This window comes from Mastacembelus armatus, chromosome 17 (genome assembly GCF_900324485.2).
Source record: "Mastacembelus armatus chromosome 17, fMasArm1.2, whole genome shotgun sequence".
NCBI classification, from domain to species: domain Eukaryota; kingdom Metazoa; phylum Chordata; class Actinopteri; order Synbranchiformes; family Mastacembelidae; genus Mastacembelus; species Mastacembelus armatus.
The window spans coordinates 13,029,941-13,043,947 of NC_046649.1; the positions used below are offsets into that span (position 1 = coordinate 13,029,941).

The following is a 14,007-nucleotide window of genomic DNA, read 5'->3' on the forward strand; positions in this document are numbered from 1 at the left end:
ACAACTTGAGCCCTCAGGTAGTCATGGTTACACACACACACACACACACACACACACACACACATACACATACACACACACATACTTGACATTATATTAACTTACATTTATTTGCAGATACCTTCCCCAACTTTAACCATAATCACTACTTCCTTACTGAAACCTTAAACCAAGTCATCACCCTAAAATTCAGTGATGGTGGAAACGAAAATATGATACACAAGAGAAAAACCTATAATAGAGTCCCTATAATAGGGGTTTTTGTCCTCATAAAGGAACAGGTGCACAACACAATGGTCTAGATACAATTGGACAAAAATCTAATATACCAGTTATTGTAGACACACATATGAACACACACATTTAATGACACAGACAAAAACAGATGTCATGCCACTTAGCTGTGGGTCAGGTCCCCTCATATCTGTGACACCAGTGACCAAAAGTGTCAGCATTTCTTTGACATCTGCTTCCCAGCAGTGTGACTATATACCCAGATACATGCTCTCTTGCTCATCATTCCCACCTGTCGTTCTCTCTCTATCTCTCACTCTCTCACACACGTACACACACACACATATTGAAATGTATGCTTGCTGCAACTAAAAGTAAGGCTCTAACCATTCAATTCAACCATTTAACTACTAACAATCTGACCCATAACCATAATCTGTTGAGATATTCAACCTCCTCTCAGCCATTCAGGAGGAAACAGCCAGTCAGGTTACTCCAAATCTGATTGGGTAGAACAGGCTGATAGGCCAAAGCTCTTGATGCTGGCACAGCTTACACTGGGCTCTGTGGTTTACACCTACCCACCATAAGGACTCCCTTCTTATCAACTATGTCATGGTGTATCTGTAAGTATGTGATGGGAAAGCTGAATGGTTCAATAGGAACCAAGCTGTTATACAAATAAATGGAAGCTGCCTAAAGGATTTAGGGTGTGGTAGTCACAGGGTAAAAGGTGATGACAATAGGATTCTTGACTTTGCATCACTACAAAGCTTTGTTATTGCCCTAATCCTTCATATTAATATTGTGTCAAAAATTTGCTGAAAAAAAAAAACAAAAAAAACCCCAAAGCTCTCAACATTCATGAATGTGGTCAGTGTTTACGGGGTCATACTGATGACATGACAACTCCCACACATCACAAAGCACAGTAGGGCCTTTAGGGCTGTCAAAACAAAGGCAGGCCAATGAAAACACACAGATGCACACAAACATACAGCACATGCAGACACACTCCTGACACACACACAAACCATCTCCCTTGTAATGGGCAGGTCCTTTTGGCTAAACCTTTTGCAATCAGCAGGAGTGATTTTCAGTTAAAACAGTAAAAGCTACAGTGTCTGAAGAAGCAAACACAGAAGACTTAGATTTATGGTATGACTTGAATGACAGACAGAAACTTTTAGAGAAAACAGTGGCCACATCATGAAAGAATTATGAAATAAACATATTAACAGCAGAATAGCAGAGGTTTTAGCCTGAAAACAACTCTGGTGAACTGCATGTTTTGCAATAGGGTAGTTGCTGTACAATCAAAAAGTAACAGAAAAAGGCAACCCAGAAACAATTTTCCACCATCTAGTGTGTGAATAACAGCACCAATTGTATCAGCCAAAATCATATTCTCATTACTTCATGCGGTATATGAGCCACTTGCTACTTCACATTCCACTCGAGGCGCTCCGTCAGTGCAGACTGTCCTTAGAAGGCCTCACAAATTGAGGGCTACTGACATCATCAAGTTCGGCACTTCCATACTCCAGCTTCTATTGTTATTTCATTGTTATTTTCCATCTTGGCCTTTCTGGATATGTGAAACACCTGATCTTAATTCTCCACAAAGGCTGAGAATGAGGTAGGAAAGAAGTTAATGATGATGAAAAGGATGAATACATGGAAAAATATTTGAACATGGTTACTTCTTTTCATATAACCTGCTTGTAAAACAGCTGATAAGTCACTCTACTTATCTCTAGCACTCTGTAAACACCTATATATGTTTGAATTTGTGGGCTGTGTTGTAATATAATGAGCATTGTTTGACCATATTATATTGTGTTTATATGGCAAAATAAACATGACAGCAATCATTCCCATGAAAACAATGTCCAAAAAAATAACCAATTCTCTACATCTGTTCCCTGACTAGTTTTCATTCTGTATTACACCATTTGTCTGCTTGGGAGCTTTCCATATTGAACACAAAGACCGGTAGTGGTCTTAGATCTTTCATAAAAAAAAATAAAAAATAAAAAAAAAAAAACCTTGGCCAACATGGCGCCTGAACAATCCACTGTCTTATAAAACAAATTGCATAGTGCAGAAATTCCTGTAACACTAAAAATCATCCAAAACATGTCTCCAACCCTGTGGGATTGTGCTGGAGGTTTTGCAGAGAAAAAAATTTGGTCTGTTTCAAAACATTTTAATTTAAATGACACTGCAATCACGAGAGGAAGAAGGAGGACAAGGCTGGGCAACTAGTGCACAGCGTGATTCAGCTGGGTACAGCACAAACCTCTTTGGCAGGCAAGACTTGGCTGAAATAGGCTTTTTATGTACAGCAGAGCTTTGGTTTTCCGGAACTCAGACATGTGAAGTGAGCAGGCTACCAAAGAACTGCAATCATAAATATACCCAAAAATAAACATCAAACAAACAAGCAAAAAGAATTACCGTGCACAGATTGTTTCGCTCTTCAAAATACTGTATTAATTCTTCAAGGCTGCCAGTAACTGTTTTGCAGTCCAGAGAGCAGGATCAGATAATGAAAAAGCAGACTCTCTTCAATCAAACATTCAAGGCTGACAAACAGGCCTTCTATACCCTCTTTTCCATCTGCTTTTACTGATTCTTCTCCACACTTTTGTTGCTGCCAAACCCAAAGAAGAGTGAGAATGCCCAAGTTGCACACTTGCCTGCACCCAGCTACAGTGAACTTTGGAAACAGGGTAAGCACTCTTTTGTCACCATTATTGCTGAATTTAAATTCAAACAAAGGTCATACGTTCTATACCAGGTCACCAAAAATTGGGTCAACATTTCAGTTTAATTCCCAGCAGCCCTTTTCCATTCCATCAACAACAACCCAGTTTCCCAGACAAATCGCATCTAACCCTACTGTAGCTTGGCTATTGTATCCCAGCACTTACCCTGGAAGGCATCCGAGTGCCCGGAGATGAGGTGCTCAAGCTCATAGCTGTAGGAGTTAATATTGTGGAGGGTATCTCGTCTTACAGCAAACTGGTAGCTCTCCTCCATCTTCCGGGTGCAACAGGATGGGCCTTGGTGTTTACAAACCAACAGATCCACATCTACGAAAGTCAAGAAGAAATCAATATAACTATACATATATAAATATTTTAATTTTCAAGTCAGTGGCAACATGCAAAGTATATCAGAAGAAACAAGTGCAGAAGAATTGAAGGATCTAAATTTGGAAATTATTTTTACACATTTTCAAAAAAATTTAAATGCAGTGCAGTGTTAATCTGAATACACAGCCAGTTTGGTGTTCTGTTCCACTAACATTATTAGTCTGTTGGTGACAGAGTATTTACAAAATCCTCCAACGTCATCTCTCAAAGCAAATTACCAAGTCATTGTAATGGCTTCAAATGATTTCCTTTCCTGAAGATGAACTAATATTACAAGATAACTTGATAACCTGTTCATATGCTGCACAGTGCGCTTGAGTTCCACCTTTTTTGTGCCATCAATGTTATTACAGGTATCAGTTTTGTTCTGACTATGTGCATATTTAACGAAGGAATAACTCCACTGGCAGAGTAAAGAGAGACTCCATAAAAAAGATGAGAAAGATTAATTCATTTATAGCTACTGCTATTAATAATGTCTGTGCTAATTATATAAATATAATTATGTAAGATTATATACATTTAAATATTGGTTCATGTAATTGTGCAAAACTCATCAAGAATGAAAAAATACAAATAAAAAATATATGCAGGGAATAACATGCAAAATTTACTGTCTTACACATATACAGTACAGTCATTTGTGTGAAATCACCTCTTTAACCAGTCATTGGCCATAATACTGTAGTTCTTAACTAACTAACTGCAAACTCTATGAGCCAAAGAACAGCTCAATCAGGCACAATTACATCAGATGAGACCCCCTGCCCGGCCAGTGTCACCTGCTTCTCACCATCACTACATAAATAAACACTGTCATGACATCAGTGAGATGTGTCGCAATTAGCATGGGCTATTAAAACTGTGCTTTCCCACACGTTTCATTGCTCAAATTCACAGGGACAAAAACATTTCCATAATACAGAAGACTGATATGATAACTTATTTTACTGGGTGAAGGGCTGTATGGGGGTGGCTGGAGGCAGGTGTTGTAACCAGAGCCTAAAGCATGGCCTTAGGACAGACCGCAAGACCAGTGCCTCAGTGCCCAAATCCCTCCATGAAACACAATAGGGTTGCATTCTCAATCCCTCTTTCCCTTACTGCTCCCTCTCTCCCATTTGCCTGGCATATCCTAGTGAGGCCTGGGTGTCTCTTAATTACCCAGCGAGGCTCCATTTGTTCCCATCCCAGAGCCAGACGAGTGAAGTCATAACTGGCTGTCCTGCCGCTTCCAGTTCATTATCTCCATCTCTGTAGCTGTCTACTCTTTTTACGTCGACACTGTTTTCCTGTCGCCACTGTTTAAGCAAAGTCCTGTACTAATCTTTGTCACACAAAAGCCACTCTTTCCCTTGATTACTGTAACCCTTAAACTATAAAGTTAGCCAATAAACCATAAAAATATGCCTAAAAGTTCTATTAAATAAAATACTACGCTTTTGTCTTGGACTTAATTACACTTCTTCTCTGAATTTTCATGATTGCAAAGCAAATGGGAAAATTGATTCAACAAATAAGGGGCAATAGTAAAGACATTTAGGACAGATAAACTTGGGAGTGACTCCAAAAAAATAATGGGTATGTCAGAATAAGAAGTATGGCAGCAGACATCAACTAGAGTTTGATAAGAGCGCCCACCTCAACAAGTAACCAAAGTAAACTAAGCAAGACTTAACATTTCCACTTCTTCCACCAGCTACTGAAAAAGGGGATATACTTTTCAGTCACTCACTAAATATCAGTCTACACCTAGGCATTGGAGACAATTATTAGAATCTTAGCAGTAAAGCACAGCTTTTAAATCCAGCTCCTGGAAACCTACATAGCAACTGTGTCCTCTTGTCTAACATTGTTAATATAATGATATATTGTTTTAATTCTGCTTTAGGATTGTCATTTCGCCATATTTGTTGCTGTCTGTACTCCCCACTGTCCCTGACCCTGTTCATTTCATTGGCTGGCTCATTCGCTCCTTTGTGTTTGTGTGTTATCTGTGATATGAAAGTAATATCCAGGGACTCACAGTGGAATCTAGCCTGGCCTCTCCGTCTCTTGCGAGTGGCTGTATGGAGTAAGTGATACTCAGAAAGACTTTGGCTGTTAAAGCCACCACAGCAGTCAGGACAAGCTGACTGTGTCACGAATATATCAGGCCACTTTCTGGAATCACTAGAGACCACGTCACCACTTGTACATTATGTCCAACAAACAAAAAGTCTGTTCTTTTTTTTAAATCTTCCATTAAATACTGTATATTGTATTACAAAACTACACTTCTGCCTAAAGGTTAACCTAAATAATGTATTAAGGAGTCTTTGACATCTTCCAGAGACTGTAAGAGTTAATGTCTGCAATATGGACAAATTACTGACCACAAATCTGTAAAAAAGGTGCCCTGGAACCTTTTCATGCTTTATTGTATTAAAAAATGAAAGTCTTAGATGGAATGAGGATTACAAAAGGCTGTTTGACATCAACATCGAATTAAATATCTAAACTTTAAAACTATTTGCACAGATTCCATCTTTTTCAGTCAAGATTTCTATATTTTTACGTTGACCTTCCAATAAATGTTAGTTTTCAAGAATGCAGCAATATCAATGGATATTGATACAAAAATACATATACTTAGGTTACACAACATTTACATGGATTGTTAATGTTATTTTGTATACAAAGTGTCACTGTTCATCCCATCCCAAATAACAAGTCTTGGTGTTTCAAATGTGTGTAAATGCACATGTTAAGACTTAAAATGAACTCTAAAGGACAAAGGAGGCTGGACTGATTCTTTGTAGTTAGTGCCCAGTTCTGCATGGCTAAACCTTAGCACACTTTCCTCTCCAAACTGGATGTCAACTCTGAGTCCTAATTCCTTTAATCATCCTCAGGTGACAAATACCGCTGGTGTAATTTGCCGTATCAAAGCCACAGCTCTGGGGTCTTGACTTGGTAGTCACAATCCATTCAGCAACACCTCAGTGCCCTTCATTGCACAAGTCTAAATTCCTGAGTGGAGAAACTCTACCACTGTAAAACTGCCCTGCTAACTCACTCACATGCCATTCTCAATATGTGGCACCACAGTAGCAGAAGTGAATACAGTATACTGCTGACATGGTCATGTTATTACCCCACATTTCAAACACATTGAAATACATTCCTGCACTCACAAAATGGTAAATATGCAGCTCACATCTCCTCAGCATCGTATGGGAGTTTTGCTTTGATTTGGCACACACTGATGACTGGGAGGGCTGTGGTTTCCTGATTCTGCTGTTTTGATATTTTTCTGAGAACAAGAATAACTTTGTTAGAAAGTGAGCAATTAATGCAGTTACCCTTCTACAGCCTCAGGAAGTCAGTTCCCTTTGAAGTGCCCAGATCCACTGATCATACGGGATATTTACTCTCCACAGATTTGCTGTGTTTTGGATGGACCATTCTAAATATAAACATATCTCAAAGAGTCTTTACCTCATACCTGCATTTTGGACAACTTTGAAACTCAACTGCAATATTTAGCTTACCCAGACACCAAACTGGATTGGCCTTCAGTGACTGTCATTGAATCCAAAACCACAGTAGAGTGTAGAGGCTAGACAGACAGAACTTTAAAAAAGAAGTGGAAAGCTGGTGGGCACACATATCCACACCTGATAAAATTGCATTACATCATGGGGGTGCTCGGTCACGGACTGGTGAAGTAATTATGCTATCATTTTAAAATAATCAGTTAAACACACTTTCTATTCCTAGAGCTTAGGAGGGTTCATATTTTCTAGATGGTTATATTATTGGAATGGTAGATGATACACTTGGCAGCCTGCTAACCTCATAAAATTGCATCTGTCTGTACCATAGTAGCAAGCCAGGATGGTAAGGTAGCACAAAATCAACTGAAACACAAGACAGACTTGGGCTGAAATCCAATAAAATATGTCATGCGGAGACCAAGAGAGTAATCAGCTTCAAGCTGGGCACCAGGGGTAAGACTGGAGTGGGATGGTCTGGAGAAAGAGCACCTGAGATGCTTGTCAGTTCAATATTATGTACTGTGTGTTGTTAGTTGAATACATTGTCAGAGGTATGTTTTAAACCATTAGCTGTAGATTTAAAACACTCTTGTTATGCTCTCGTGCCAAATTTGCATTAGATTGAAGAAAACACAGATAGTGATTTTTACATGTGTATGGACTAATCTATGTGCACATCATGTTCTCAGTCATAAAAACCAAGTTAAAGGTGAATTTAAATAACTACAGCAATCAAAGACGATGCTGAGCCTTGAGAGCTTGCCAAGGTTGTTGTTGCTATAACGGGTTAAGGTTGTGGCGACCTGTAATAACACACTGTGTTTTCATTCCACTGCTTTAACGTATGATCCTGCTTACCTTGTGTTAACGGTGCTGTATAGGACTTTCTCTTTCCCTGTGAAATAGCTGTTTAAAGACTCAGAGCAAATCAGAGAATGGCAGTAAAGTAATATGATGGAAAATGTCTTCTGTGGCAGGTGCGTACACAATCAGATAAACCTTGCTCGATCAGATGCTTTTAATTGAGCAGAAAACTAGGCTGATCTTATCGAAGCAAATAACCCAAGTAGCCAGCTCTATAAGTACTTTAGCATGTCTGCACACAGCGCTGTTAGGAGTGTGTTTTCCAAATGATATATCTCCAAAGGGCTAAATCAGCAACCAATGGTAATCTCAATAAAGAGCATTTGGCTGTGTACCACCATACCAATGTGGTCATTACTCTTTAAAATAATCACAGGATAAGCAACTTCATGTCACTGATTATCTAAGTTCCCTTGATGCTTACTCTGGCATGACAGTAAAGCTGATCTTTATAAATTTTGGCCTAAGGAACATTTAATGTCTGGAAAGCAAATTGTTTGGTAAAATACTCTAAACAGACTAAATACAGCTGAAGCACAAATTTACAATCAAGTTTTTTACTAGAAATTATAAAATACATTTTAGTTTAGGAGGGAATCACCTATAAAGAATAGCATTTTCTAACATTCCTATTGCTAATAGTTGGAAATAATACTACTAGCATGATAAAAGCATGTTTTTACATTGAGTTATTGCAAAATAACATCAGGCCCTTGGAAACATTAGTCTGCAAAGTTCTTTAAAATCATAAGGCTTATTCCACTTGTGCTTTCTTTGGATACCAGAAGTAGGAACAAAGAAATACTGCGTGAAATATCCGTACCATGAAAGTGTGATTTTTTTTCATACAGGGCCATATCAAACTGCCTGGTTCTTAAGTTCCCCGCTGCACACTCCTGGCGCTCAGCGAAGAATCAGTTCACTACACATGAATGAAACGTAGCACTGTATCCTAAAACAAACATCAGACTGTGAAACGGGCTGAAGTTTTGCCACTTCAAATTTCAAGACTTGCTTTTGTTGGCATTTGATCTGAGAACTGAAGCTGAGTAGCATGCTTGTGTACACACACACATATACACCAAATATCCCACTCTAACACCCCTTGCATTGGTCACTGCTTTGAAGACAAGATTGCTCCTGACCCAAAACAACCTCTCTTGGACTAGTGCAAATAAAAAGCCAAATATGATAGAAGCCCAGAATGTACAAGTGAAGCTACACTAATGTTTGATTAGCTGCAGAGGGGCGGAACAGCAAAGAAGTGGTGGAGTATAAATACACAAAAATATAGTTCACCACACTGTTTAGACAAACAAATATTTATATACATTAAGACTCCAGACCAAGTAGCTATAGTTTGAATCTGCATCATATCAGAATTATTTTTCCAAGAATGCTACAGCTATAAGTGCATTGTGCCAAAACTATTTCATGTACAGTGGGTACGGAAAATATTCAGACCCCTTTAAATTTTTCACTCTTTGTGTCATTGCAGCCATTTGCCAAAATCAAAAAAGTTCATTTTATTTCTCATTAATGTACACTCAGCACCCCATCTTGACAGAAAAAAACAGAAATGTAGAAATTTTTGCAAATTTATTAAAAAAGAAAAACTGAAATATCACATGGTCATAAGTATTCAGACCCTTTGCAGTGACACTCATATTTAACTCACATGCTGTCCATTTCTTCTGATCCTCCTTGAGATGGTTCTGCTCCTTCATTGGAGTCCAGCTGTGTTTAATTAAACTGATTGGACTTGATTAGGAAAGGCACACACCTGTCTATATAAGACCTTACAGCTCACAGTGCATGTCAGAGCAAATGAGAATCATGAGGTCGAAGGAACTGCCCAAGGAGCTCAGAGACAGAATTGTGGCAAGGTACAGATCTGGCCAAGGTTACAAAAGAATTTCTGCAGCACTCAAGGTTCCTAAGAGCACAGTGGCCTCCATAATCCTCAAATGGAAAAAGTTTGGGATGACCAGAACTCTTCCTAGACCTGGCCGTCCAGCCAAACTGAGCAATCATGGGAGAGGAGCCTTGGTGAGAGAGGTAAAGAAGAACCCAAAGATCACTGTGGCTGAGCTCCAGAGATGCAGTAGGGAGATGGGAGAAAGTTCCACAAAGTCAACTATCACTGCAGCCCTCCACCAGTCGGGGCTTTATGGTAGAGTGGCCCGACGGAAGCCTCTCCTCAGTGCAAGACACATGAAAGCCTCCATAGAGTTTGCCAAAAAACACGTGAAGGAGTCCCAGACTATGAGAAATAAGATTCTCTGGTCTGATGAGACCAAGATTGAACTTTTTGGCGTTAATTCTAAGCGGTATGTGTGGAGAAAACCAGGCACTGCTCATCACCTGCCCAATACAATCCCTACAGTGAAACATGGTGGTGGGAGCATCATGTTGTGGGGGTGTTTTTCAGCTGCAGGGACAGGACGACTGGTTGCACTTCAAGGAAAGATGAATGTGGCCAAGTACAGAGATATCCTGGAAGAAAACCTCTTCCAGAGTGCTCAGGACCTCAGACTGGGCTGAAGGTTCACCTTTCAACAGGACAATGACCCTAAGCACACAGCTAAAATAACAAAGTAGAGGCTTCGGAACAACTCTGTGACCGTTCTTGACTGGCCCAGCCAGAGCCCTGACCTAAACCCAATTGAGCATCTCTGGAGAGACCTGAAAATGGCTGTCCACCAACGTTCACCATCCGACCTGACAGAACTGGAGAGGATCTGCAAGGAAGAATGGCAGAGGATCCCCAAATCCAGGTGTGAAAAACTTGTTGCATCATTCCCAAGAAGACTCATGGCTGTACTAGCTCAAAAGGGTGCTTCTACTCAATACTGAGCACAGGGTCTGAATACTTATGACCATGTGATATTTCAGTTTTTCTTTTTTAATAAATTTGCAAAAATTTCTACATTTCTGTTTTTTTCTGTCAAGATGGGGTGCTGAGTGTACATTAATGAGAAATAAAATGAACTTTTGTGATTTTGGCAAATGGCTGCAACGAAACAAAGAGTGAAAAATTTAAAGGGGTCTGAATACTTTCCGTACCCACTGTACTTCACACCATACTGCCTATGCATCTATTAGCTTACAGTTAGTATAACATGCTGCAGTTCCACACAGATACTTATATGTAGCTTCTGCCAATGCACTGCAGACTGTTAAAGCATAAGTCTTGCAAAAGACCATCATTCTGAGAAAAACAAAGTCATTTTGTTGTCTTTAAGAGTTAACCCTAAACTACCTCCTGCAATCAAACTGGCATCCTCTGTTGCTAGTAGTGACATGCTGCTAAACAAACATATCCAGTGGTTTACAGGAACCACTAGGTATGCTTCTCACTTTGCTCTCTATTGCTCTTCTCCATGTTAGAGCATGCAGACTGAGACTGGGTGACACTTACTGTAAGCTGCCACCAGCCAGACTGTGACACTATGGCTGCAACGATTGTGGTTTGTAGTCATATAGATAGTTGTACCTTTCATTTCTAGTGGCATTTCAGGACTTACAATGAAAAATGAAAGAACATCTTGGACACCCGCAAGACTATATGATTTAATAGAGTAGACAAAAGTGATTTACAGTTAGCTGACTATAATTTAGAAGACTACACTAAGAATATAATAATGACTGCTGAACAGTTTGAGTTGTTTTGTTCAAATATTACAATTGAAATGGCCCCACATAAAAGACACAAAATATAATAAGTTAAAAGTGATGAAGTGTCTAAATATGTTTTTTGAATAACTTTCAAGCAAAACTTGAATGCTTGAATGAAAGCCTAAACCCACTCAAAATGCATTCTGCCTCCAAAACAGATTTGGAACCAGTGTTTATCCTCATAAAATAGGGTTTCCTCAGTGTGCAGAAGGAAAGTGCATCCCACAAAACTTAAGGCATTTAAAGCTGACAGAAATCTGACAAAATTACAGGAAAAAATTGGAAACCGCATCAGAAGATGTGCCAAAAAACTATACAAAACTATGAGAGCAGGCTGCACTATTCTCAAAAACTGTGAGCTTAAGTGCACATATCTAAACATGTGACCAAAAGTGGTGCTGAGTTGTGCAAATCAACCTACAGATTCAGGTTGCAAATTGCTGATTGTAAATCGGTCATTCTTCCGATTGTGAGCACAAGATAAGTCTCTTAAGCCACAGAGATGAAACCATACGAGACTTTTATAGCATACTAGACTTGTTCCTCAACAAAAAGCTCTCTCTCAGTAGCTTGTGAATGTGCTGCACAGCTTCTCTGCCAACAGAGATGTGCAAAATAATTGTTTAATCTCTCCAAAGAGCCTGCATATGTAAAGATGAAAATGATGAAGAAAACTCAATAAGTACTGATCCTTTTAACAAGACAGATCAGAGGGACACATATACTGGCTAATTTAAACATGACATACAGATGTCTTATCAGATATGTGAGTCTTTTAAGAGGAAAAAGACAGGACTGCACAGTGATGGGCAGAAGTGACAAATGCGCACTAATTGTTTACATCATTTCAAACTTGGCCTCATGTCTTATTGTTTAAAACACATCAAAAAGAGCAGAGTCCCGCATACACAAGCTAAGACTTAAACAGCTTATGGTTAAAACATTATGAAAGTCTCTTCCACTAATATAATGAGAGAGAAAAATCAAGACGGAAAGCATCATCGCTTCTGTCGCAGCCTTTCAATCTCTTGCCACTGTCACTGAAGTTGGCTTTAAACAGGCCACTCAGTGCGCGCACTGATCCACGTGTGCTGCTGACAGGAGAACTGTCAATGCCAGAAGTACTGGGCATTCATACCGCTGAAGGCTTAAGGGGCAGGTATAAATGATGTATTTAACTCATTTCAAGTGGCTCTGATTATAGTTTAAGTAAAATGTGCGGTTTCTAGAAAAAAAAAGTGATATGTGCAGTGCGCTTTGGACAAAGTGCTCCTCCCTACAGGTGCCAAACCTGATGGCTCACCTGGCACTGGTGTCTCCGGTACGCGGTGCAACGGCCCGACCTGCCGCAGCTGGAAAGCGGTCCTCACTTCATGACAGCTGTACGCGTGCCCGTCGATCACACTCACCACTATTATAAGCGCAGACAAAATCCAAAAGGGTCCGCAAGAGTTCACGCGTGGGCATATTCCTCGGGACATTGCCGCATCTCAAACCAGGTATCCTTGTGGATAGCCTGCTGTAGACTGACTGCAAACTGTGTGACAGTGCTGAAAATAGACGGTGCTGAAGTACAATGAAGCGACGGTGAGTTTAAACATCCGACAAACGTTTCCGTCTGATTTTCACATCATTGGTTGGGATGAGTGCGAGCGCCTCACAGCAGAGGTTTGGGGTCTTCTGTTGGACAGAGGAACAGCGGTGTGGGCTAAAGCCAGCCTGTCCCACGCTCAACACTTTGCAGTGGTCGGCTGTCTGCATGCCTGTTTCCAAAGCTGTGCGCACACTCCCCGCCCTTTCTGTTTACTTCAGCTAAGTGCCCCAACTAGAACTCCCTACAATCTCCCCACATTATCCCCATATATAATCTGCTTTGGCTTTATTGAAGCACTAGACATTCTATCTACAGTAACTGCATCGTGATTAAAAGTTCTGCTGGGCCTTTTTTGTGTCCCTGTGAAAATGATTTAAGTTTAAGCTGTTGTTGTACCAATTGTGTTACAAATTAATGATATCAGACAAACCAGTATTACACAAATTTCACCTTGACTAGGTTATTTCCATTCCATAGGCCTACTTCTAATATCTAAATTAATGTTAACAGAAAAAAAACCTCAAATATACTTGAGGGGAAAAAATTAAGATTTAGGAATTTAAGTGGACTGCAGGCCAGTGTGTTAATCTTCTGAAGACAGATAAATAAGATAAGAAACTTTATTAATCCCTGAAGGGTAATTCAAGAATACATAGAAAATACATAGATATGTGAAAGGTTTGGTGTTAAATGACACAATAAGTTTATTTTTTTTAGATAAACATCCTGTGTTTGTTTACAGTGTTTAATTTAATTTTACAATTTGACTTACAGTTGAATTCGACTGCAGTGGCAAATAATTCTACATTAGTCTACATTACAGTCTACATTATTTGACTTACATCGCTGCCATCTTCTGGTGAAAATGTTTAGTTTAAAAAAAAAGATGTTTCTTTTTGATTATGCAGCACTGACTTCAGGTTTTATGTCATGTCAA

General features: G+C 39.5%; 1 protein-coding gene across 2 annotated transcripts in view; it reads right to left on the reverse strand.

Annotated features, from left to right (window-relative positions):
* Positions 1-13,245, reverse strand: part of gpc5c (glypican 5c) — an 86,357-nt gene extending 73,112 nt beyond the window's left edge. For both annotated transcript variants that reach the window (XM_026314515.1, XM_026314514.1), the window contains exons 1-2: positions 12,780-13,245; positions 3,171-3,332 (exon numbers count right to left, since the gene is read on the reverse strand). In XM_026314515.1, coding sequence (XP_026170300.1) covers positions 3,171-3,332; positions 12,780-12,957 — 340 coding nt within the window. In that variant the 5' untranslated portion in view covers positions 12,958-13,245. The remainder of the gene's footprint in view (positions 1-3,170; positions 3,333-12,779) is intronic.
* Positions 13,246-14,007: the final 762 nt, after the last annotated feature.